The 25,546-nt window shown below is 46.5% G+C and overlaps 1 protein-coding gene across 13 annotated transcripts in view; it reads left to right on the forward strand.

The window, feature by feature from the left end:
- Positions 1 to 25,546, forward strand: part of LOC135921671 (cell adhesion molecule Dscam1-like) — a 439,711-nt gene that overhangs the window by 338,136 nt on the left and 76,029 nt on the right. For all 13 annotated transcript variants that reach the window (XM_070535316.1, XM_070535327.1, XM_065455967.1 and 10 more), the window contains one exon: positions 22,390 to 22,551. In XM_070535316.1, coding sequence (XP_070391417.1) covers positions 22,390 to 22,551 — 162 coding nt within the window. The remainder of the gene's footprint in view (positions 1 to 22,389; positions 22,552 to 25,546) is intronic.

Raw genomic sequence — 25,546 nt, forward strand, 5'->3', positions numbered from 1 at the left:
AACAAGGCTATAAGGCGTCGCTTCCTTTCAAACCTTAAAAAGGGGTGTAAGAAAGGGCTCACAGAAAGCCAGGCGTGCGACGGGTGGGAAGGAAGGTGCCACGGAAAGTGCACGAAGGGGAACGGCAGCCTAACCATCACAGGAGGCATTCCCGCCGCGAAAGAAGAGGACACATGAAATCCAAGTTTTCACGCCGGGGCGTCATTCGAGCTGGCGTTTCTTTTACCGTGCGCAAACTGCTTCTTCTTTCTTCCTTCTTTTTTTATCGTGGACAGTAGAGACGAGACCTGTAGCTCTCCTGTGAGTGGCATGGTGTCGCCCCCTTTGTCCTTTTCGCGTTGAAGCGAAAGCAAGCCTGGAAGGAAACGCAAGAATTTGCAAGAGACAGGCGACGAAACTACTCTTTTAGCGTCCGTATTCTTGAGTGCCGTCTCGGTTTCTTTCTGTTTTTGTTTCGTTGTTCGTTTTTTTCATGTCGTTCTTCGACAGGGCGCTTCTTCGACACGGTTGACTTGCCAAATTTTCCCGGAGAAGACGTAAATATGTCAGGAAGTGGTTCCCTTAAAAGCTCTAAATTTCGCCACCTTGCATGCAGCAAAGAAGGCGAACCACCTAAGGTTTTGTCACTGTTCAGCGCGCTGGGACGACGTGCACAAGCAAATTTGCGAAGCAGTCGACTGCGTTGAATTATTTAGATTGTAGACTCCGAAGCAAGCCTTGTCTTAATATTGTTTTTATGCCTGTTTTTATGTTTATTTTCTTTAGGTCTGCTTTTTAGAATGTCAAAGGAAACACGACAGGCGTCTTTCCTTTGGTCCTCTTTACGGCGGCAGAGGCCATGGTATTAGCGCGCGGCTGAGCAACAAGGTGCTAAAGCTCCATTTTGTGCCTGAGTGTACTTTTAGCGCTAAATTGTAGCGGCGGTGGTTCTTCTGTTTCGCCGGACTTCTCCTGCCAAATTTCCTTATATTGCTAACATTAATGAAAACCTCTATTAATTATCCCAATCTTGCGAGCTCTGCAAACTGTCACGATGGAACGAAATGGGAGAAAGAGAGAAACGAAGAGATGAAGGAAAGAAGGGCAGCCAAGCGCATGCGTCGTTGGCGACTCTCCGCTTGGCGGAGGGTGAAATATGACGGTATATAAGAACAAGAGAGCATAAGATTAACAATAAAGGGTCAGTCAATGTGAACATACATGCAAATGAATGTTTGCTAGCGGCCACAAGCGTCCGTTCAGTCTGGCCACCTTCAAGAAGCACAATAAGACTTTTATTTATCCTTGTGTATGCAAGAGTGCTTAGGTCAAGGTCCCTGGATTGTTTCCTCCAAGACCGGTACGTCATCCAAGCGGCTGAGACTAGCTCGCAAAGCGCATCGTTGAACGTCGACGGACGGGCAAAAATTCCACAAAAATTTCGCGCAGCACTGTTAGTCATTCTAGGAATTAACATATAACATTCGTTAATGTGGCGTCCAACCACATGCGAAACGTGAAGGCGAGAAAACAAGTTACGTTAGGTTACTATTTCGTGTACGTCAGGTTACGTCAGGTTACGTCAGGTACGTTAGGTTACCATTTCGCGTATTTCGTGTACGTAGAAACAAGTTACTATTTCGTGTGCGTCAAAATGTTGTGATCAGTTTACAGACACCTAGCGTTCTGAAAGTTAATGAAATCAGATTTATCTCCCGGTTGCACCGCGCACCATCGTACGTGGTACTTTCAAGTCATTAAGCGCAGAAAGGATTCCTCTCAATTTCATAGTGTTAGAGGTATGGCAGCGCGACATTACACCCTTAGGCGTATGTATGGTGCGAGAAAACATAGAAATAGCTTGAAACTATGAGGCGCTGGCTCTTTCACTAAGTCGCAGAAATTGATTCGGTGAGTACAAGCGACCGCATTGTGCTCTTTGTTAGAATGTTGTTCGTGCAGTGAGTGACTGCACGCAAAAAAAATGGTTGCGCAAGCTTGTGATAACTAATTCTTTACACGATCCTTTTTTCTCACTGTTGCGCAGATATCGTAAGCTATCGAATTTGCGTGTAATCAGTTAAACATGGCGTCGTCAGTGAACGCGCCTGCTTGGTACGCCCAAAATCAGCTTCCATGAGAAACACAACTTTAGTAAAATACATCCTCACAGAGATGAATGTTTTGTGCAGGACTAAGTAGGGAAGATTGCTAGACATAAAATAACAACGCCCCCCCAACTTGTCTACCCACTGTCGTGTTTGTTCATCCTAATTACCACAATAGCAACCGTTAATCCAAAGATATTCTAATGATTCCTAAAACATCCTAAAAATTCGGCGGGACACATCTCACTATTACTGTCGACAGTAATGTTGAGCGTTGAAGAAATATACCGACATAACGTATTGCTACCGTCGAAACGAGTGATGTCTGTGGTGTGTACTGCAGTGGGATTCTTCTCTAGCGCTTGCCTAAAAAGGTTCGGTACTATCAAGCTACGCCACCGCGAATCCTGCGCATGGTCATTGAAATGCGTGACGCGAACGCTTAGAGGCGCATAACGTGGCAACCGGGCTCCTCGTTCACTTCTTACCAGAGGCTTCGTTCAAAAAAAGAAAAAAAAACTGTAGCGAAGGTCGTGAATGTTCATGACAGTTACAGTCTCTCCAATAGGCCATTCCAAAGTGAAAAATTCAAGAGTGCATTTCGTTGAGGTGTGGTGGGGTTTTGGTGTCCGTTGGGCAAGTGAACATGTGCTGTGATAGTGTGTCTGTGCTCTTTCCCTTTCTACTTTCTCGCCTATTTATTTTCGCCTCCCCGTTCCCTATTCTTCTCTCTCTCTCTCTCGCCGTATATATATATATATATATATATATATATATATATATATATATATATATATATATATATATATATATATAGCGCGATTTCCGTTGGGGGCAGAGTCAGAAGCGTCGGCGGCGGCTCGTAGCTTTGTGCGTGCTGCGTGTTCTCAGCGCTCACTTTGCGGTAAAGCAATAGACAACTCGAAGATCACTCACTGCTGCTGCCGCATTTCCTCACGCCAGCGTTTTGACAGCGAGCGTTCGCGGTCATCAATTGTGACTTGTTCATGTAAATTTGCTGTGTGTGCTGACAGCAAGCTTTTTAATTTAATTAGCAAGCGCATGTTTACAAGTTAATACGGCTGATAAAAGTGATATCCTACTTCGTATGGCTGTCTGCTAATTTTCAATCGCAATCGATGCTTTGCCTTTCGAGCGAAACTGAGACTTTTTCTCGGAAGCGCTTGCTCCTGAAAGAGCAAGCGCTTCCAAAATGTTCCTTCTGCCGTCTTGTCAGGTGAAGCGCCTCATGTCAACGTGCATAGAAAGAAAAGTTGGTTTCTCCTGGCATAGATTTATGTCCTCACGGGAGATATATTCCTTATATATTCTCGTCTCACGTCAACGTAGTCAAACGGTCATCGTAGTCATACTAAGTGAATATGAATACGCTGTGCTTAATGAAAGCAATGGGTTGCTACGAGGCCTCTCTTTTCTATTAATGCTTTCTCAAAACTACGTAGACCACGTGTTTCGATAAGTGTTGACTAGTAAAAGCGTAATTTTAGCTGGTCAGCGTCTGACCCATATGATCAATAAGGTTCTTTACCATGAGTATAAAGGTCTAAGTAAACGGTACTCTCCACGCTCTTTAACATTTATTTTGCATCTGTTAATGGTTCCATTTAGAAGCAGCTAACAAGTATGATGAGCGCCTTTTTTATCGCTTTAAGATTAGAAGCTGCCAACAAGCACAAAATCATTTATCATTTAAGAAGCACATTGCCAAGCATTGAGAACACATGTACTTACCGCTTCAATTTAGACTATGCTAACAAGCACAAAAGGCACTTATCACAGAAAGCACGGTGTCGACCGCACTTGCACTTTCTTTGGCATCACCCAGATAGTCGTGAGGAGACGCTTACTGAAATGGATGACTTTTACGAACGCGCTAGCCAAATGAACCGAGCTCCTTTAATGAGCCTGAAATGACGGCTCCGTCGCTGGCGTGAATCATGAAGATTCGGGGCAGCTCTCTCCGTTCTTCGCAGCGGCTTAGTTATCTCGGTCTTGCAATAAAACAGTAAGACGCTAAGACACTGACGACTTAATTTTAGACCGGCCCTCTGATCAGATACGTTCTCTTCCATTTCTTTCTGCTAGACGTTGCAAGAACATTGCGAGAACATCTATTTGCACAGACAAACTGCATTAGAATATTTTTTTTTTCTTTCGTGCCTTTAGTACTCAAATATAACAGTCCCTAAGGTACGGGTACAATAGAGCTAATGTCGCGTCGTGAATGGCTCCTTCAAGCCTCAGCAGATGAGTTTTGTTCCCGGTGCTAAATGCAGAATCATTAGAGTTTCAGGAGAAAATAAGCTGGTGCGGGAATGTATGCCTATAGTGGCACCGAATCTTCGAAGCCCAAGGGGGTAATACTTTCCAAATAGGAAGAATATTCAACAACTCTTCAAGTTGAGGCACCGGTTAGCCTGCGGGCTCCTATAGCTATTGCTTGGCGGAGGAGATATTCGAAATGTTCCCTCGTGGCAGCTCGTGGTACCAGGTACGCTTTGAGATGCTTTGTTAAGCTGCGCTTCCTTCGAGACTGGCCCATATTTTTTTTTTGTTAGATACCTCCGAAGTGGGCGAAGTCTGCATATAAGGGTATTAAAAGAAAGGTAAAAAATAAAAGCGAACTGGAGCATCAGGCATACCGCACGCGATATTACGGCGCCATAAGTGTGCTGCTATAAATGACCACTATATCGCTCACCGTAATGTTTAGCATTCAAATAGAAGTCTTTGCCGCGTTTATTTCTTTATTGCAGGTTTAACACGTCCGCACCTTAGACGCGACAAAAGAAGGTAGGCACAAGACAAGAACTACAAAGCAAAGGTAGACAAGAGCGCTTGTCTTGTGTCTACCTTCTTTTGTCCTGTCTAAGGTGCGGGCTTGTTAAACCTGCAAGTATGATTCATAACTAAAGCGCAAACAACGAAGACAAAGTGGAGACAAACGACAGGACAATGCGTTAACTATAAAGTGAACGTCAGTTGATAGTCAGTGCATGGCCCTGTCACTTTGGGTGTGCCCTTCGTCTTCGTTGTTTGCGCTCTAGTATTATTACGAGTCAATATTAATAGGCCCAATTCACCGCTCTCCTACAAGTATGAACAAACTACCTTAGTAAGGCGTTCTGTTGGGTTTCTCCGTTGTTACGTACCAATATAAAGGCAGAGAAATTGGAGATGTGAGACGGGCGGGATTTAGCAGAATCACGGTTACCCTGGCTATGGAGGAGATGGAGGAGAGTTTTAGTGACTGCAGGCGGATACAGCCTAGCGATACATGTCGGCAAATGTTCCACCCGAGCGGCTCCTCTCAGGAGAGGTTTAAGGAACGTAAAGCTGTAGGTATGACACTCTGTATGTCATCATTCAGAAGCGCAGCCTATATGTGTCAACAAGGCGACGCGCACAGTGAGGCGTTCAGGAGAGACGTATCCCGATTCCTCCTGAAATTCATAAGCGGTGTAGGCAGCCCAGTGGCTGGTAACGTTTGGCTGGCTCATTTCAGTGAAGTTGTGCCGGGTAGCAGGCGAGCCGTCGCCGTAATCAGGCGCTGGGTGGCTCACAAGCTGCAGGCTTGTGTCCCGTTGGCTACACAGCACCGACCGAAGGGGGAACCTAGAAAAAAGGGGCAGAAAGGAAACTAAAATGTCACGGTAATCTGTCCGAGCTCACTCGGCGAGGTGCCTGACAGTAACAGTGTAGAAATGTTTAGCCTGTTCCTAAACATAGAGCCCTTTGCGCAATGCTGGATTAGCGGAGACGCAAACGTGAGATGCCGGCCTGGTGGCACCTCCCTGTGGCGCAGAGTTTGGCGCAGAGGGAACAGGGGACATTAGTTTTAGTTTATCGTACGCTACACCACTGCGTACACTATAAAATAGCGGGTCGCCACTACGCATGTGCAGAACGCTAAATGATCCATAGCGTATAGCGTACGCACGCTATTTCTCAGATTGAACGTTACCGTAGTTGCGTGGTTTACGTATGTTTTACGCCAACTACAGTTGGCGTAAAGCATGGCGGCGATCCCGGCTGCCCGCCTCGAATTGAATTAAGCGTTGCTTTCGTAATATTCACATCGTTCGTAGACTCAGACAGGCTCGACGGCAGAGTATTATGGATAACGTTGTGAAGTTTTCGAGATTGCTTCTCTCTTCGAACAAGTCGAAGCCTAACGAGAGAAACATCCTAAATATCAGCACCACCCGTCGATAAATTCGGGAGATAACCGCCGCCATGGCATATGGTCTCTGAGATCGGAAAGTCTCGCAGCCTAACTAAAACTGTAATAAACGCGTGCAGCTCAGCGTACGCTGCACTATAGCTTATAGCGTACGCTATACTATAACTGTCTAAATGCTGCAGTAACCAACCATGTTCTACTTAGTGTATGGTGTGAAGCGTCGGCGACGTAATGGGGACCATGCAGCGTTAATTATTTGAATTTTTTTCTTTCTTTTTTGTTTTGACAAGAGCACCCATGTAACACGGAAACGTGTCTACAATGAACTCTCACTTGAGTGAACTTCAAGGCACCGAAGGAAATAGTTCATTTAACTGAAAGTTCACTAAACCGTATATGCCTAGAATATGGAGCAGCCTTGAGGCATCAAGTGAAAAGTTTGAAATGTAATTTATGGGGTTATGTATGTCAATATATACGAAGTACGCAGCAGTTAAGCTGCAGCGACTCTCTCATTCTGAAAAAAAGACATTAAAATCCGTAATGTTAATTTGAAGTGACGCTCTTAAAGCGCAAGAAGTAACACATCTGTACTGAGATTATATGTTTTTGTGCACTTCCTCTGGCATAGCTTGTTGCTCAGCCACGAAGTCTCGCAACTTTCCAAGGCATCCTACAGCCTCGGCTAGAGGTACAGTATTTGAATCTATCTCCGCCATTGCATCTTCCTCGTCACACTCTTCTTCGAAACAAACACTGGAAAGATTTCCAGACCTAATAGTTCAGCTCAGTCTTACTGCACATATTCTTCAACCGAAGTGTTGCGGTCAACATCCAGCTGGTTAGAGACCGCTGTCCACATCCCGGGGTCGTTCCCCTCGTCACGCTATTCCTCTTGCTCGCCTTCACCGCACAGGGAGGAAAAACTGGATTTGTGCCAGCACTTTCTAATTATAGACGGTATTACTGTACACCTCAAGCTTGCTCAACTGAAATATCCGCTATTTAAAATAATTCGTTTAACTGAAAGATTTTTGCATAGAATGCATAGTAAACCTGCCGGGGATTTTCTAAAAGTTCGTTGTTCTGAAATATTTGTTAAGCCGACGTTCTTACAACTGAGAGCTTACTGTACTGCATTTTTGTTGGGGAAAGCATCGCAACATGTCGCTACCCGCATTGTTGCTGCGGTTCACCTCTACGGTAACCCAGTGTTCCCTGAAGGGTAATACGTTTACAGACAAGCTAAAGGTATCTAAACTTAGGAAGCTTTAACTTGTCTTTAAGTTGCTGCCGCTTACGAATCACCAGCTTACTGGGCCCATAGGGGAAAGTATACACTCAATAGTGGCGGCGACATCTTGTCAGCTTTTGTTCAGCTATAATTCCTTTGAAATATTTTTGTATTGTGTGTATCATCTTGCCGAAGGAAAATAATAAACGAACTGCATGTTAGCGATTATGATGCTACCGATGCTTTACACCAGCAAGCAAGTAGAATATCCTAAGTCAGTGGCATATTAGCTTTGTGCGCTCTCTGTATGAAGTCTACGCCACAAGATGCCACTGCCAGCGTTGTTTCTACCGTACGCCTCTCCGGTAAGCCCGTATTCTGCAAGCAATAATAGCTTTAGCACAAGCTAAGACTTTCTACTAGTAGTGACGTTCACGGAGTCCTGAGGTCCTCAAAAAGAAAGAAAGAAAAGAACGCGGCGGCGCTTTCAGCCGCACAACATCGCATCACCTGTGACAAGCGTCCAAGAATTCGTTTTTTATGGCAGGACGGTTGTCCGGATTGCCCGAGGCATACCAACAAATATGTGACCATCATGACACGGAAGAAAAATTTATTCAAATTAGCTCCCATGCCATTACTATGAGTCATTACAGCAAAATTACCGTAACCTTTATTGAGAAAAGTGGCGCAGGTATTCTTGTAGATTACAGATAATAACAACAAAGAGATCTATGGTCATGGTCATCTTGACCATGACCATGACTAAGAGCCCCAAATTTGTGAAGGCTACAGGAAGAAAAGAACTGAGAACACCTGCCTGCTGCTTGTTGCAAGGGACGAAGATGCGCACTCCATTGTACACAGGAACTCATCAAACTACCTGTACTCGCGGCGAGCTGATGCTTGCGCAAGTATACGCAACTGCTAATCCACGCCCTTGAAGTGAGTAAGGGTTGATCGCAGCAGTGTCACGTTGGGTACACATCATAGAAGATTATAAAGATCCCATCACGAGAGGAGAACTTTAGTCAATTGGTGACAGTACATTTAGGCCGTTTATTATGTAACTGAAGCGCATGGCAGCCTGCTTTGCGATATTAAAGCTTGCGTAATAAAAACGTGTCTAAAATTATAACAGTGATTTGAAATTGATTTCAACAATGAAACTATTGTCTGACGAGAGTTTCGCGTTGATTTCCAAACTACTGTGTTGCCCAGTGATGCCGAGGCTGGCCGTGTTTAACTAGCGCGCCCGTTTCCAATCCCTATGTTCACCCGGTATTGTTATTATAGCTGTGAATTACTGCCCTTTGATTGACATCCAAAGTGTATCCAATCTATAGGCATGTCCATTACTAATCCCTCTTGACATCGATTATTATTAACATTATGGATAACTGTGCTTTAGGCGACATTCGATTTGAATCAATTCTAGGAATGACGCCCTGGAGAAAGTTATCTGAATACAAGAAAAATAAGTGTGCAGTGCTCGATGTCAGAAGAAAATCGCGTCATAGGAGCGAACGCCACAGGGATGTGAAACGTTGACTTGTTTACGATGAGCGTTTTTTTTTAATTTATTTATATGATATAAGGAGATGTTGACGCACAATTTAAGGCGCCGGTTACTCTTTATCTCTTGAATGGTTCCATCATACAACATGCAGGGTTCAAGATTACATATCAAATAATCTTTTTGCATGTGCGAAATACATCATACATACGATGAGCGTTAGCGTTCATCTACGAAAGCCTATGTGCTCGTTATCACAAACACGAAGCGAGAGAAAATGAAGAGAAGAAGGGTAGGAGGGTTCACAAGCAAAGCTTTCGGATGGCTACTTTACACAACAAAAGAGGAAAGGTGAGAGAGAGGAAGTTCTGGGGATACTTATATAGATGAGAGAGACAGAAAAAAGAGGAGGAGGGGAAATAAAGAGAGAAGGCCGGGACGTTAACCATAAATGCGTCTGGTTGGCTACCCTACTCTGGGCAAAGGGAAAGACGGGGATATAAAAGTTTCCTTCAACACATGCGCGCACATGAAATATGTTGTTTGGTGAGATTGTGACAACGCAGGCCCGTTGATAATAAACGCGAGATAGCCCTTTCAGAGCATTGTTCGCCCACGAACAGCGAGGTCTGTGTTCTAGGATCTCGTATTTAACAAAGGCTGCTTCTGGCTTAAAGTGTGACTTGACTTTGAGTCTCAGCATGTTGAACATACTATTGTGAGCAGATTTTCAGTGTGCAGTTTTTTCTATGTAACTCTTATATTCTTGTGGCTTCTATTCTATGTAGTTTTACGTGAAAAAGAATAGCCGGCGCCATTTAAATGCGCCAATTGTGCCTAGGTATTGAAAATTTAGACATCCATCCTCTTACCAAGACAACGTTACAATCATTTCCCTTCACCTTTGCGTCTCCTAAATGTAGTTTACCTTTTAAAAAAAGTCAGTTTGTCCGATTAGGCCAATTTGTAGGACAGTGATTGTCACTGTGTGTCAAATTGAGGACAGTGACACAACGGCTGGCCAGCAGCCTCGGTGCGACCGCAGACAGCGCACGCCGCACTGTCAACGTTTCTGACGAGGGCTAAGTGGGCTTTCGTGAACGCCTGTAATGCGTTCAGTACAAGCACCAATGGTGTTTTCAAAAGTGACTCATCTAGTACTATGCTTTTGCGCTTTAAAAGAACTCACATATTTGCGTATTTAGATGAATCCTTGGAAAAACCAGTTTTACTCCACTGATGCGAGAAAAGAAACGAAGAGAAAGAACTGGCTGCGCAAATCTTGAGGTGTTCAATATAGCGAGAGAGTTCCCCTCTCCCTCCCCCTTATGCGGGTTGTTATGGAAGTTTGGCGTAATAACAAAAAAATGGCTGTGGCTTAGGTAAGGTTAAGCCCAGGATGCGAAGCATACTAGCCTTTATTTTAGTTGTTGAACCACTGTTTAGCCTGGTGAACTGCTGTTGCTTGGCTATATTTGGTTCGGCTAGACGAAGAAACAACTCATGCATTACTTCTTCGCCTTCAAGAGTGGAACGCGACAGCGTTCCCGTCGACCCGCCAAGGGGTGTAAGACAATGGGCTACAGGGCAGCGACTACGCGCCCCGCATTGGACGCGGTGAGCGTCGAGCAAAGCAGCGTTCGGCGCGGCAACGAAATGTGCGCCTGAGCAAGAGACGCACGCCTTAGAAACAGCGCGTTTCTAAGGCAACACCGCATTCACTAGAGGCGCTTTTGTACCGCTTTGAAGCGTTGTACTCGTGGCTCAGTGGTAGCGTCTCCGTCCCACACTCCGGAGACCCTGGTTCGATTCCCACCCAGCCCGTCTTGCAAGAGTTGAGCCAAAGCCACTTCTCCTCTGTCGTGACGTCACGGTGTCACGTGATTTCATGGTCACCGCCGCGCCTGAGGAGCTGGGTTGAGCCCTCGTAATATGCTTCGCATAAAAAAAGGTGGAGGGTGATCCTGCATCTGTCTCTCGGCCAATCTGCATAGGCATAGCAGTGCTTTGTCGCTCTTGTTGCGCATTCGTGGCTACCGCGCCAACTCTACGCCAGCCACCAAACCTCCCGCTCACTTTTGTGTCTCCGATAAACAAGGTACTCCGCAAAGGGCAATACGTTTTCCGAGTCCATAACGCCAAGCCGCTCGCCCAGCCGCGAAAAAGCTTCGCGTCCGCGTCAACAGACGCCTGCGAGAATACACCCTAAATGTCATCGTCGTCGTCGATCGGCTTTCTTATATCTATTAAGAACTCTTGTGGACGCGCATTCGCGGCCCCTATATCCCGGTGACACCGCCGATAAAGACGAGGCTTCTGACACCGCTCCTTTATTTACTTATTTTTTCAGACGCCGGCAAGGACCAATATCATTGCATTAGCCTGAGAGCACCGGTGTCGCCATGAGCTGCAGCTCATCATCCCCGCGGGGCAACCACCACGACGGATATACAAAGGGAGAGGGGGGGGTTGAAGAAAGGCTGGACAGCGTGGCCATCCATGTTTGCTTCCCAGCAATGCCGCCAGCATCCGCGACCCTAACAGCCGGCTTCTCCGCCCACCACTTGCAACGTTTCGCACCCGACGCGAAACGACCAAAGGGGGAGAAAGGGGAGGCAGACACATCGTGCCAAGAATTAGAGACAAAAGGCCGCGGGGAGCGGCGGGAGGACGGCTGGGTTAAAGTAAGTAAGCGCGCGCGAGAGAGAGGGTGGGGAGCGAAGGCGAACGCCTTTCCCTCCTCTCCCCGTGTCCTGCTGCAGGACGTGCCTCTGGGGACAACACATATATTTGTGTGCGTCTGCACGTGGGGCAGCTGCGCGTATCGGGCCCCGCAGCGGCCACCGGAGCGCGCATTTTTATCGGAAGTTTGCCAGGCGCCCCGGAGCGATCAGCGCTGCAGCTTGCGGGACTTTCCCGGCGGAGAGCAGCGCAGACGGGGAGATAGAGTGGAAGTAACCGTTTCCGCGCGGCCTCTCGCGGTTTCGCCGTAGCGGCGACGCGTTTGTGCGGCATTGCGAAACTTTTGAAAGCACTGGCGACTGGTCCCGGTCAGCGGACGTCGCCGTGTAGTCTCCTTGTTTGGCTGTCTGGCGCGTGCGCAGAGCGCAGTAGGGCGAAACATATCGCGCACGCTGACGGCCCTGTAAGCCCGCTTTCGGATAAATGGACAATGGGTTGGCCGGGACCGGTTGGGCCTATCGCTTGGCCAAGTCCTTTCAGCTTGCCTGATTCTTGTTCGAAAAGGGGCGGCTATCTGATGACGGCTTTTGTAAGTCCAGAGGCTCAAATAGTAAGCATGGTGAAACAGTCACCTGCAATGTTCGAAAGGTGACTGGGAAATTCTTGTGTGGTCCAGCTTTCACGAGGAGTAAGGCTCACTACAAGCCTCTTTAAAAAAAAAAACAGTGAATAAGTCCACACAAGGGCGTCTGTTTGTTTAGCTAGTACCTGTCAAGTGACATGTTTACTGCAACAGCTTTTGTGTAATATTTTATCAAGTTTCGATAAAACGTCTGCACTAGATCCTGCGAAGCTCTCTGTTGGCCTGACATAGTTTCGAGCTATGAAGAAAAAAGAAAGAGAAAGTTGGTTTGCTGAACGATAGTCTCCGTCATGCTGCTTCCATAAAGACTCAACATAAATTGAACCATTCATTTGTGCAGGAAAGTTTGCAGATAGCAAAGGTGGCCGAACACACAAATGAACAGTTGTGGTGTATTCTCCTTGCTTACGAGCAGAACAAGCTATGTCTTTCGAGTCGCCGTCAACCTACGCCAGTGCAGAGATGATCGATGGTGACATGCCGTAGCGGTTACTTTTTCTGTTAACTATATCTTCTTTGCACTATGTTCTCATCGTTTAGTGCTTTCGCAAGGTGGTCGTCTGGGAAACAGACGAAGGCAAGGTAAAGTACCTTGCGCAACTTGTCCATCTGTTGTTCTTTCTTGCTCACAGACTGTTTTTTTTTTGTTAGTGAGGCGTTGTTTGTTTTTATATTCCCTTCATCTGCTGCTACAGCCCTCTCCTGAAGTGTACCGTGTCTCCCTTGTGAATCAAATTAGCCTTGACGGCTTGTTTGTTACACAGTCGCCATTGCCCGGCGGATAAAACTGCCTCGGAGAGTTATTTCACCTTGCAAACATTAATCAACTCTGACATGCCTGCTTAGAATAAAAAATGCCCTTGCTTTTTTTGTGTGTGTTAGAACACCAATAGCTACCAGCTGTCCAGCATTCTATGCTTACCGAGCAGGCAGTGTCTCGTAAATTATTTTTGGCATGAAAGCTTGTAGCTCAATAGCTTAGTTTTAGATGAATCTAAAAGGAGCAATATTACAATCAACTGAAAACAGCTTTCTGAACATATTATTTTTGAGAAAAAAGCAGCTAGTTGCCGCGTCACTTAGTTACACAACAATATTTCTAACAAACGCCTGCAAGGAGCAATTTGTTGCAGGCCGGTATACCTTGTAGCTAAACGTTCGAACGTTTAGCTACAATATATATATAGCTTCTCTGATAGAGAAGGAAGGAGATCTCCTTCCTTCTCTATGAGGAATATCGGTCAGGCTAAGCGATATACATTTCGCTGAGCGTCCTGTGACAACTACAGTTATTAAAGCACGCATACACTGCGCTACAAGGAACACAGACGGCAGCCTCAAGAATTATTCCGCCCATCGAATATTTACTATATTTTTTAACTTGAGTATGTGTTTGATAAGAGAATTGATAGGCATTTATTCAGTGACCCAAGAAATCAGTCGGTCTTTACCGAATTCACGACTGCGCTGTCTAAAAAAAAGGGAGAAACAACTTTGTTTCGGACACAGAGTGACCTTCCTTGTTCTCACGTTAATCGCAGATGGGTCGATGCAAAGTACAAGCCTTTTTCTTCCGAGCTGTGCTCGTTTCTTGCGTTCATTAATTATACCAATCATACGAAGTACTTCCCTTACCCATATAGAACATTTGAAATATTTTTTTTTTTGAGTCTCACTGAAATCTTTGTTGCTTTAGGAGTGATAGCTCAAGTTATCATACTCAATGTCAGAGATCTACAGGTCGGGATGACGTAACCGTTAGGTTCCAATTACTTATCTTTTTAACCGTCGTCAGTCGTCCTATAGATGTTATTGCCAGGATCGGCCGGTCGTGAATGGTGGCCAGTATGGAGGCCACAGAATCGAGTGAAATAAATATTCACATTATACTGATTTGCAAGCCGTACTCCCCTTCCGGTATTGTAAGCAAGGGCATACGAACGCTACACGGAGGCGGAGCGAGAACGCAGAAATCTTTTGACCAAAGAAGCACTCATCACAGTCGTTCAGTGGCCATGGCACTTTGGCCGCCGTGCACAAGGATGCAGGTTCGACCACAAGCAGCGGCGGCCACATTTCAATGGGAGCTGAAAGCAGATACGAATTTTGGGGTTTTACGGGCCAAAACCACTTTTTTTTTTATTATGAGGCACGCCGTAGTGGGGGACTCCGGATTAATTTCGACCTCTAGGGGATCTTTAACGTGCCTCCAATGGACGCGACGCGGACGTTTTTGCATTTCGCCCCCATCGAAATGCGGCCACGCCACGTCCGGGATTTCTGTAGTGTTCTAGTGCTATATAGGATGTTGTACTTAGCCGCGCAACCCAACAGCCGGTAAGCCACCGCGGCGGGTTGAAAGCAGAGACATTGATGTACGTTTACTCGTGAAGCACGTTAGCCTACATTTGCGTTTGTGCATGCAAGGGATATTGATGCGACTCCAATAATGTTAAGAATGTTCGATATCTATATCTGTAAGTAGAGCACATTGTTTTGTTGGCTTAATTATTGGGAGCATAAATAATGGACCCCAGTTTACGAAAACAGATCTACAGCCCTGCGCCTTCGACCGCGCCGCAATTCGCCGGTTTGCACAGCCGCTCCAGACCAACCCAGCTATCGCACAAGACCCAAGCAAGCCCTATGGGATGGCGTCGCTGCCGGACCCGTACGGTAGCAGTGGGCCGCTGGCCTACCGGCCCTGCCTCCTTCCTCGTCTGGGCGAGTGGCTACGCATTCGCATGCCCCCGCTGTACACAAAGCTGCGCGCGAGCGGGCCCAGGCTACGCGGCATTGTTATTCCGGCCGTGCGTTGCGCGCGCTTCCGTTCTCGAAGAAGGCAAGAAAAGCGCGTCGTCTCTTGTGCGCGAGAAGAAAGCGGGGGTGGGAAGATCGTGCATGGCTTCCTTGCTGCCGTTGCGACGGCGCGAGGCATGACCAGCGTGCCGGGCGTGCTACACCGCGGTATCGATGACCCTGCCGGCAGGCCGGCCCGGTTCTTTCCCGGTCGCCGCTCGCGCTGCTTCGGGTACAGTGGCTGTATTCCTAGCTCTGCCGTTAGTGCTCTTGAATCTCGCGCTGCATTCTTCTCGAAATTATTAAAGCCCCCGCGAGAGTTTTGTTCAAGCAGGCGTTATGGTGCGACAACAATGCGGCTTCCCTTTGTTCGCGTGCATTCAAGAGAGCTTGTGCACTGATATCAGCCCTGATGCGCGTGAGCTTGAATTTTCGCCAGCAGGGTTCCACGAGGTTTTCCTTCGAAATCGACGTGCTCGGAGGCCGTAAAGAAACAACGCGACAGCTAGAGTGTCATATCTCTTCATCGTTGGCCATTGATATCCACGAGCCGTTTGGGATTTGTTGTGGCATATAGCGACGCTTCGCAGAATGCTAATACAAGCGAGATCGAATGTGACGCTTGCCGGAGCGCGTTTCGAGGAACCATAAAAACGTCACGCGCGGATCGTCAGCTGCGTCTTTGCATGGGGCGGCTCGTGGACGTCGGTATACATGGGCAACCGCATGGATTGTGTTTTCGACGCGTTTTATGCGTTTCACAGGCGAGCGTCGTGGAACGACTTGGTATCCACTCCGCTATCATAACCCAACAAATGTACCGCAGAGTGCCTGTTTGAATCAGCCACCACATAATCAACACGACTTCGTTGCCATTTATACAGCATGGGTGTCGCGCTGTATTATTATGGATGCACCGACTCACAACGCTCCCTCACTGAACATGTATCTCATGTGCGCTTCGGCTTAAAGGTGTACGCGTGCTTTCTGTTAGCTGCTTTTGGGTGTGTAGGAGTTGCGGCACCCGAGGCGTTAAGGAAATATTACGCAGAAACCATGGAGGTAATCGTCAAGGTAAGCGTCTCTAACAAATCGACAGACGGGGCACTGACTTCATGATTCGGAATATCACGGAATATCACTGTTCCGACAGATAGCTTGAGCTTTCATAATCTCTCGCATAATCTCTCGCATAATCTTCGTGCTCCGCAAGGACCCGGCAGGATCCATACACCGGCGCATGGCCGCTTTCCTGACAGTGAGTTGACAGATGAGAATATTGCGTATTTCTCACCTTTAGACTATGTTTTCGTAACCGGTCATTAAGACACCTTCCTGTCAGTCCGATGTATTTTTTCCCACAGGACAGCGGGAGCTCATAAACAACTGTTTCTACGCAGCCCACTGGTGGTTTACGATGATTCGTAGAGCATCCGACAGCTGGATTATGGTATGGGTCCGTTAATAGACATATTTTAGCGAGTTTTTCCGGCGCTGAAACGACCACTTTTGTGTCCACCCGGCTAGCCATTTGCTTAAGACTATACGCCGTTCTATGCAGGTAGGGCACTACCGCTACCTTCCCTATGCGTTCCGTCCGTTGTTTTGCCACGTCCCGAGTTGCGCTGTCTGTCGCGAACCTTCTCAGCAGCCCCTTTTCGACCGAAACCTGCATTGACTCCGGAAGCCCTGCTGCTGATAACCTTCCCGACTGATCCATAAGACTCATATGTATCTTATGGTGGCAAGATTTCTTTAATGCATTTCCAAAGCACAAGTTGGAAATGCTACTCTTGACGAGCTTCGAGTGGGCCGACCGATACGGCAACAGGGGTTTATTAGCTCTAGGTATATATTCCCAACACGTGTGCCGTTCCATTAACTCGAGATGATTGTCTAAGAAGCTTCTTTCTTTTCTTTTTCGACAGAGGCTGGTCGTCTAACTGGCTGAGAAAGACGGAAAGCGATTTTCTCTGTCCACTGTACTGCGGGCACTGGCATAGAACATGAAGAATTGTTTCCTTGTCGCCGCAATCGCCAAATGCTCCGGTGTCGGCCATCCCTATTCAGAACGCGTAGATATTGATGAACGCGAAGCAAGGAAGGAAAAACAAGAGGTGAAAGGCAGACAGGTTAACCGGATTTAGTGTCCGGTTGGGTACTCTTTACATGGGGATGGGGCAAGGACAGAAAAGATAAGAAAGCAAGAGAAGATAAAAAAAGAAAAAGGAAGGAATCAGTCCGCGCATTATAAGTAAATGCGAAACCGTGTCTGTGGCTCTATGAGTAGAGCAGACGGTCCCTGCGCTCGAGTGCCCTGATTCAAGACTTGTCCATTAGACAGGTAGTGTTTTTTTTATTCAGTGGCAGCTTGTGTTAAACACGTTCTAAGTTAGCGTGACGCATGAATATGACGCACCAATACGCAAACGCTATACCATCACCAGCACTGACCCACATCAGCACTAACATCAGCACTGACCCACGCTAACTTTCAGGATGGTAGGCAAGAAATCCTTCGCCTCATAACTTGTATGTGTGTTGTACGCAGATGTCATGCCTGGCGTAGCCACCGGTGTTAGTTTGCGAGCATACTTTGCGATGCTCAGTGCGTTGTAATAAGAGATCAATCGAATACTCCGTGTTTCACGACAACGTAGAACTACGCAATAAAGAAATTTACCTTTAAGAACAAAGCACACTTTTTAACAAAATGTGTTTTTGCGAGATGGTCGCATCCCTTATTGCTTGTGGAAGGAACAAGGCTATCTGGTATTATCAGAGTCATTTGATGAACTTATTCAATAAATTTTCTTTTGCTTAGGAAGAATAAAATGCACAACGCAGGCAAGAACGATAGGTCAAGGGACACGGATCAACGCAAGTCCGTGCGCTAGTCCCTGTCCCTTGACATGTCGTCCTTCTCTGCGTTGCGCATTTTATACTTCCTACGCATTACGTACCGACTCGCCCAGCCACAAGCTTTATTAACCTACTTTTCTATTACTCTAAATTTTGCAGATGCACCTGTTCGCGGACCCGTGTAGCAGGCTGTGGTTATCGTGAGAGCTTACTCGCTGGATAATTAGGGTTGTTCACGAATACACTCGCCCTCGTCCTGGCTAAACGGATTGAAGAACACTGCTGCCCGTTTCCGTAAATGCCGGCGAAAGTTTTATTGCCGTACCGATTAGCGTTCAAAAAGAAAGTCCCCAATTCCCATGTTTCTCACTGAGGCAGAACGGGAAGAAAAGCGGGCCGAATTGAGCGTAACGAACTTAGAATTGAGTGCGCTCGGGGTATACAAACTGCGCGTTCGATAGTTGCCTCGTAGCGCGGAAAATCCATCGTTATTTGTACGACAAGCATGCTGCGCACAGCGAATTGCTTCCTGGCGTGCCACGAATCGGAGCTTTCCGATGCATGCGCTCTTTCAAATTGACGCAGCTTTCTCAGCAGCACTTAGTGACCGCTCAATGCGCGCGTGGTTCATCAAGGAAGTTTATTCGGAAACTTTGTATTTCCCCCCATCCTCGTTCCATTCTCAAACAAACCGATTCATTGCTTCGTGCTTGTCGAAAGACGATGGAAAAGCCCCTTGGCACATTGGTTTGGCTATTTCGAGGGGCATCTGCCCGTCCACTGCGCGCGCTCCCGCGTATCGGCTTTTCTCTCTTCTTCGCGTTGATGTACGCGGTAGCTCGCGGTTGAACAAACAACCAAGCAGCCTCGGTCTTCATGTGCCGATCGTGCATCGATCACAATTATCGGGAAAGTTCTGCTTGATGTCATGGCTCTTTGGACATTTCCCGTAGTTTTGCACTTATGCCAAAGGATAAATGCTTTCCGAACGATGCTTTACTTAAGTAACAAAAGAGAAATGTCTCTAACTTGTGATTAGCGTAGCGTCTTGGCGAATCCCATTATGAGGCATCCACAATACCGTTAGTGCGATGATACAACGCGCACCATTCATCGATGCCAGTTTCCTGCTTAATGTTCACGTCTTGCGGCAGTCCCTTGTCATATACAATGCGCCGGAATGGAGATTACTTGGGCTCCTCGTAATCCAAATGGGTGCTAATGCCTTCTGGGAGCACATTATTAGAGCTACAACGTTTAATAAAAGTTACATTTTATGCACTGGCACAACCGCCATAACTTGAGGTGACCCAGTTATCGGGAATCTTGTGCGCATTGTGACGACCCTTATTCGTGCATGAGTAGTAAGCTTTTTTACTTAGGCCAAATGGCCCTTGGGCCCCCAATGTTGTTTTAATTAATCACGAAAAAAAAGCGGCTGCAGCTTATGATTAACGCAGCACCCTTGTAATTGGCTGTAAAATTCAGGCGTAACATTGTTAGTCCGATTATAGAAGGCACAGCGGTCGTCGATTTCACTTTTGCTTAATGTTTATCTCTTGCACCGTGCCTGTCCATCTCCAGAGCGTGGAACGGAGGTCCCTTATGCTCTTCCTAATCTCATTTGATGCTAATGCATTCCGCCGGTAAAGAATCAGAGCTGGAACGTCGAATAAAGAGTCCCCTCATATGCGGTAGTGCTACTCCTAACAAAAATAACTTCATAGATTATGCAGTTTCTGTTGATTTGTTGTTGTCTTCAACAGAATGCCTGTTTAGATGCAATGCCATATCTTGCATTACTTTTTCAAGGATATACTTCAGCCGAGAAAGCTACGCGTGCTCTAATGACTGTCCTAAAATTACCGGAACTGAAAATACAATGGTCGACACCCTGCGCCTACTACTGTGCACGCGAACTATCTCCTTTTTTGTCTTTTCCTTTTGTCTTTCAATCCCACATCCCGACATCCTGTAGCCAAGCGGACCTCCGTTTGGTTAACCTCTCTACCTTGTCTTGTTTTCTTTGTGTGTGTGTTTTTCGAGGGACTGACGCAGTGCTGCAAACAATGTTTTTATAAAACTACATACCTCCGTTTTGTTTTTTCAGTACCTTGTGTTTAGTTTAGCTTAGCGTTGCCATGACAATATTATATCAGTCGTCTTTTGTTCATTTGCGTTTTTGGATCGCAGTGCGGACAGTCTGAACACCGGACACATTGAGCGCGGGAAGAACTCATAAGTGGTTACCACTCTAAAATAAGCAACGCATAGTCTAAACAGAAGCACCGGTGTACTTGGCACAAAACAAACAGTGTTCTCATTGGCTAGCCATGCAGCCCCGCTGCATTGCATCTCTTTATCGCGGGGCAGGCGCTCATGGCAACAGACAACCCATCTCATTACATGCTGCCTGCTGGTGCGAAGCAAAAGTGTTTTCATTTTTTTTCTTTTTTCTATCTGTTACAGCTCGCGTTGCCCATTTAGCTTTCTCGTCGGCACGAAAGAATTGTTTCCCCGCACTTACATCGTCTTGTAATTAGTGCTACATGTTGCCGAGGGCCCACGGGTACGTCGTGGCAAGCCATGACGAGGTCCGAGATACCGTATATACTTGCGAGATTATTCGCATAGATGAACAGTGTTAACAAGGAGTGATATTAAATGCATGCATCAACGTTATCTTAGGTTGAAGTGCCGAAGGCACTCACTGAGTTTTCCGTTGTGAAGGAAGGTCCTTTTAAGGTGATCCAGCAGGTTCAGAAAATCAGGGTCAGAGATTGACGGAGGCTTTTGTTCTTAAGAACTCTCTATATGCACTTGGCCTGCTGCACTTGGAAGCATTATATGCCAACTGCCCCCATTGGCTAGTGCTTGCTCTTGTGTGCTACGCTAGAATGAGACTTTCCTTGCAAGCACGGGCGCAACATATTCAGTTCTCAACAAGGGGGTGCATCCGTTTGCGAAGATTTTATTCGATGAGCTTGTGCCGCAGTCCCGAAGTGAAGTGAATTTTATTCAAAGTATAAGAATGAGGATAGACTTTAGAAGGATGGCAATACGCAAAGGGCCTGACGGGGCCCATCTCCCCAAAAACTGTCATAGCATTTGACAGTCAGCAGCAATGCGCTTCGCAACAGAGCGAACGCAATCTAGTAAGATCTGGAACACATTATGAAGACACAGATCCAATAACGCCATCTAACAACGTTCACAGAAAATACATGTACTATTTCCTGTTAAGCAGCAACTATTCCGTGACACTCTTCTTGTGTTCTTTAAGAGATTGTTCTCGTAAATAAGGTTATCTATATGTGTTTGTTACTACTAGAAAAATGTACTAACTTAAATTCCATTCGCGTGCCATAATGTGTTTTATCGGTGGTGTCCTACGCTGATCCCATAGCCAGGGCTGGCAGCACGTGCGTTAGCGCGCCATCTTTCTGCATATCTTCACAGGATGTGAGACATCTTGATCAGTTTAACCATGCATGACAGAATTGCGCGTTCTGTGAATCATGGTGGTGTAGTCTTATATCGGTGTGACGTTTTGTGAAGTGTTGTGACGACATTGCTTCATGCTTTCTTGTAGCTATATATTTCGTGCAACATGCCAATAAACAAGTTGGAAGTCAACGCTCTGTTCTTTCATCTGGCCGGCTCGGCTTATTTCTTCCTTTCTAAGTTGCGCTGTATCAGTTTTAGAATGCAATACCAACTCACCCAATCCTCAGCCCTATTTTTCCACGAGACATGCCTCACCTATTAATGTATTCTTGGGCATAGTTCTTGTGTTTAAATAGCCATACCTTTATTATTAGCTGCTTGATAATGTTATATTGCATACCGGTAGCTACTGCATACCGGTGTAACACAAAACAGTGCTTAGTCTGCCCCAGCTACAGCGACACGTAGAAATAAAATATGCCCAATTTAGGCCATAGTATTTCAATTTCTATGAACATTCTCGTACGCTATTCTCATAGAATATGCCGAAAGTGTTATCTTTCTACTGAACCCTTTAGCATTGTATTGTGATCGGAACGGCTTCCTTACGTTCGCTGTTCTTTGCTTACCTAAGGCTCAATTCACCAAGAGCTTTTGGTCTGTAAGAACCATTTGTCATCGGTCAGTCTCTCCGCGAATGACATATCTGCTGCCACGTTCCAGGAACCACTCTAGCATACAAAATTTTCTGTACACGATCTCTGATTATCATCTGCACCCGCACACGGTTATAGCTTCGTTCTTGTTCTTTGACGCTTGTTCTTACAACATCGTATACGATCCCATTCCCCATTAAAATGCTGTTCAAGTCCGCCTTATGAGAAACTAAGGCACATTTGTCTTTTATTTGCGCAGTGCTCAGACGCCGGTACGACGTGAAGGTGTACGAGGAATTTGTCATCAAGGGCAACACGGCTGTTCTACGCTGCCATGTGCCTGAGTTTGTTCGAGAATACGTCGCCGTGACCGCATGGCTCATCGACGAGACCGTCAAGGTCAGCGCAGGATTCCACCGTGGTAAGTACTTCTTATTTAAATACCCGCCGTGGTTGCTTAGCGGCTATGGTGTTGGGCCATCTATGCAACTGCGGCTGTTACCAGGGCTTCCGCGTAATGAGGAAACAATGTTGTGTCGCTTACGCTTGGGCGTCGCATTCACGAATGCATATACGTTTTTGATTGGCATGGCAGATAGCGCCGAGTGCAATGCCTGCGGTGTCGAAGAAACTATCGACCATCTACTCTGCTGCTGCCCATCATTTGAAAATGAAAGACAAGATCTCTGCACAGCTCTCAACAAGTTAGATAGCAAACCGTTCACCTTGAACAAGATCTTGGGACCATGGCCTCGTATATCGCAGCTACAAAAGGCCACAAAAGCGCTGCTGCGATATTTGAAAGATACAGGATTGAGTGAGCGTCTGTAATCCGGACTGAGTGACTGAACGTTATCCCCGATGGACTTTCTCTTCTTTCTTTAATCTTTCCGTCCCCATTTCCCTTTCCCCAGTGTAGGGTAGCCAACCGGGCTCAGTCCTGGTTAACCTCCCTACCTTTCATTTATCATTTGCTCTCTCTCTCTCTCTATGGTGTTGGGCTGCTAAGCACGGGGTCGCGGGATCAAATCTCGGCTACGGCTGCCGCATTTCTATGGGAGCGAAATGCGTAAACACCCATGTACTTAGATTTAGGTGGGCGTTAAAAACCACAGGTGGTCCAACTTATTTGTGAGTCCCTCACTACGGAGTGGTTCATAATCATATCGCGGTTTTGGCACGTAAAACGCAATAATTTAATTTGTAACATCTCATTTAAAGTACTGTGCCTGTACTCGGAATGAAGAAAAAAAATTCACCTACGATTACGATACTCCCTAAAGCCAATTTTCGAGCGCAGCTGTTTAAGTGCTTTGAATTCGGGATACAGTGTGGCAAAAAATTTGATTCTGAACGACAGGCTCCTCTCGGCATGGCGGCGCTGAGCATCTGCAGCAGACGAAGGACTTACACTGGTTGCGTCGCTCATTGTTCAGAAAGAACTGGCTTCAATCAGATTACAAATCAATATAATCAGATCAATACAAAAACTAATACAATCAGCTTACAAAACAATTTGGTGACAACAGCCAACTTAGAGACAAGTGGTTCGATGTGAAAAAGAAAAGGTTGTCGCTATCTTCTGCAGCCCTTGAGGGAGCACGGCTTAGCGGATAGAACTATCGGTAACATTCGAGAGGAGAGAGAGAGGGAAAAGCAGGGAGGTTAACCAGAGGTGAGTTCCTGGTTTGCTACAATGCATTGGGGGGGGGGGGGGTATAGGGGTTGCAAAGAGGGCAATGAGAGAGAGAGAGAACAGGAACAGGTAACAGAAAAGGCCTTCCAGTCACAGGCGTTCACAGGTTCAAGAAGCACACTAGCGCTTGTACGGCCTTCTGATACGATGTTAAATCGCGTCGATGCTGCAAAATTTTCTTTCGACAGGCTGGTCTTTTAACTAGTTCAGTGACATTCGAGAAACTTCTGATACATGCAGGTGCTTTTTGCGTCGAGGGATAACGTTCAACATTGGTTAGCCGGTGAAAAGCTGTGACCTAAGAAGGTGAAGAAGTGAACAGACGATGTGTGGTACTCCGGCGTCATCTCGTAGCGATTGTCGCAGAACAAATCTCACGCGGCACGTTTTTCTTCTCACAATTTTCCTGCTCACACTCTCTTCGCTATCGCCACCTTTTATTCGCCGCTGCGCTCCGTGTTGCTCTTTCATCCTTCGCTGTTGTGCTCGTTCGCTCGGTTACGCCGACGCTCGCCGCAGCAACGGGCGCATGTTCGCAGCTGGAGAAATAAAGAAGTCTGTCACGCTTACACGTGTTTCCAGGTAGATATATGCCTAACACAACCTCGCTATTGCAAGAATAGCTCAGTAAATATACATAAAATTATCAAAATATATGTGATGAATAGTATAGCCTGTGAATTAAAACAAGGAAATACGGCGATTCTCGGTGACGCCCTCGTGCAACGCAACAATTTCGACAACGAATGCCCTCTTTCTCGTACGCTATTACTCCGTGCGGACAGAATGACACTCGTGCAAATTTTGGAGTTTAAGAGAATGAAATAGTCCCTGAAATTGATGCCTCTTTAATCCAGCCGCTACAACTGACTCGCTCGTACGCACCAATCCCAAGCTCGGTTTTTGCTTGCGAAGTCTGAGTCACTATATCTGCGAAGACGAAGGGCCAAGAGGTGTGCCCCTTTCACATATCACACATAGAATAAAATGCTGCGGAAAGCAGCAGAGACGAAAGATGGAGGCACCGCTAACTAGTAGTTGTGTCCATTTTTTGCCCCTCTCTATCATTACCCGTGCAGTTTATTCCGTACCAAGATTTATGCCAATTCATACACCTTACCAGTGTCGTTTGTTAGGCCTCGAGGCACATACGCTCGTCTTTCCCGCAGCCGCGTAGTCATATAAACAAAGAGAAATAACTGGCGCAGAGCTTCCCCTTTCTATGAGAAACGAGAAAAAAGCGTGGACGCTGCTCGGAGAACATGCCCGCTGCGGCTCTCGCAAGGAATGAAACGCGCCGACTCCAAAGAACAAATGAGCGGCTGCAATATGGGGCAACGCATGTACGAACGCGATAGCTGGCTTGTGCCCCTCTTGCTCCTCCCGCTGCAGCTTCGTCGACAGGGCGCGTATGCGGTGCATTGAACGCAACGAACGACACCGAGGGGTTCTAATCCCTGGACCAAGCCATTACGGCACGCAGGAAACCGCTAATCCCGTTTGAGCTGCTTACTCATTCGCTACAGACCACCGACGCAGCAGCCGCGTTTTGCGCATGTGTCAGCAAAAAAAGAAAAGAAAGAAAGAAAGAAAGAAAGAAAGAAAGAAAGAAAGAAAGAAAGAAAGAAAGAAAGAAAGAAAGAAAGAAAGAAAGGGGGATGAGGAGAAAAGGTGTTAGAGAAGATGGCGCACTGACACTACCCGCGTCTGTCTGTGTATA

Source organism: Dermacentor albipictus, chromosome 3 (genome assembly GCF_038994185.2).
Source record: "Dermacentor albipictus isolate Rhodes 1998 colony chromosome 3, USDA_Dalb.pri_finalv2, whole genome shotgun sequence".
Lineage (NCBI taxonomy): Eukaryota > Metazoa > Arthropoda > Arachnida > Ixodida > Ixodidae > Dermacentor > Dermacentor albipictus.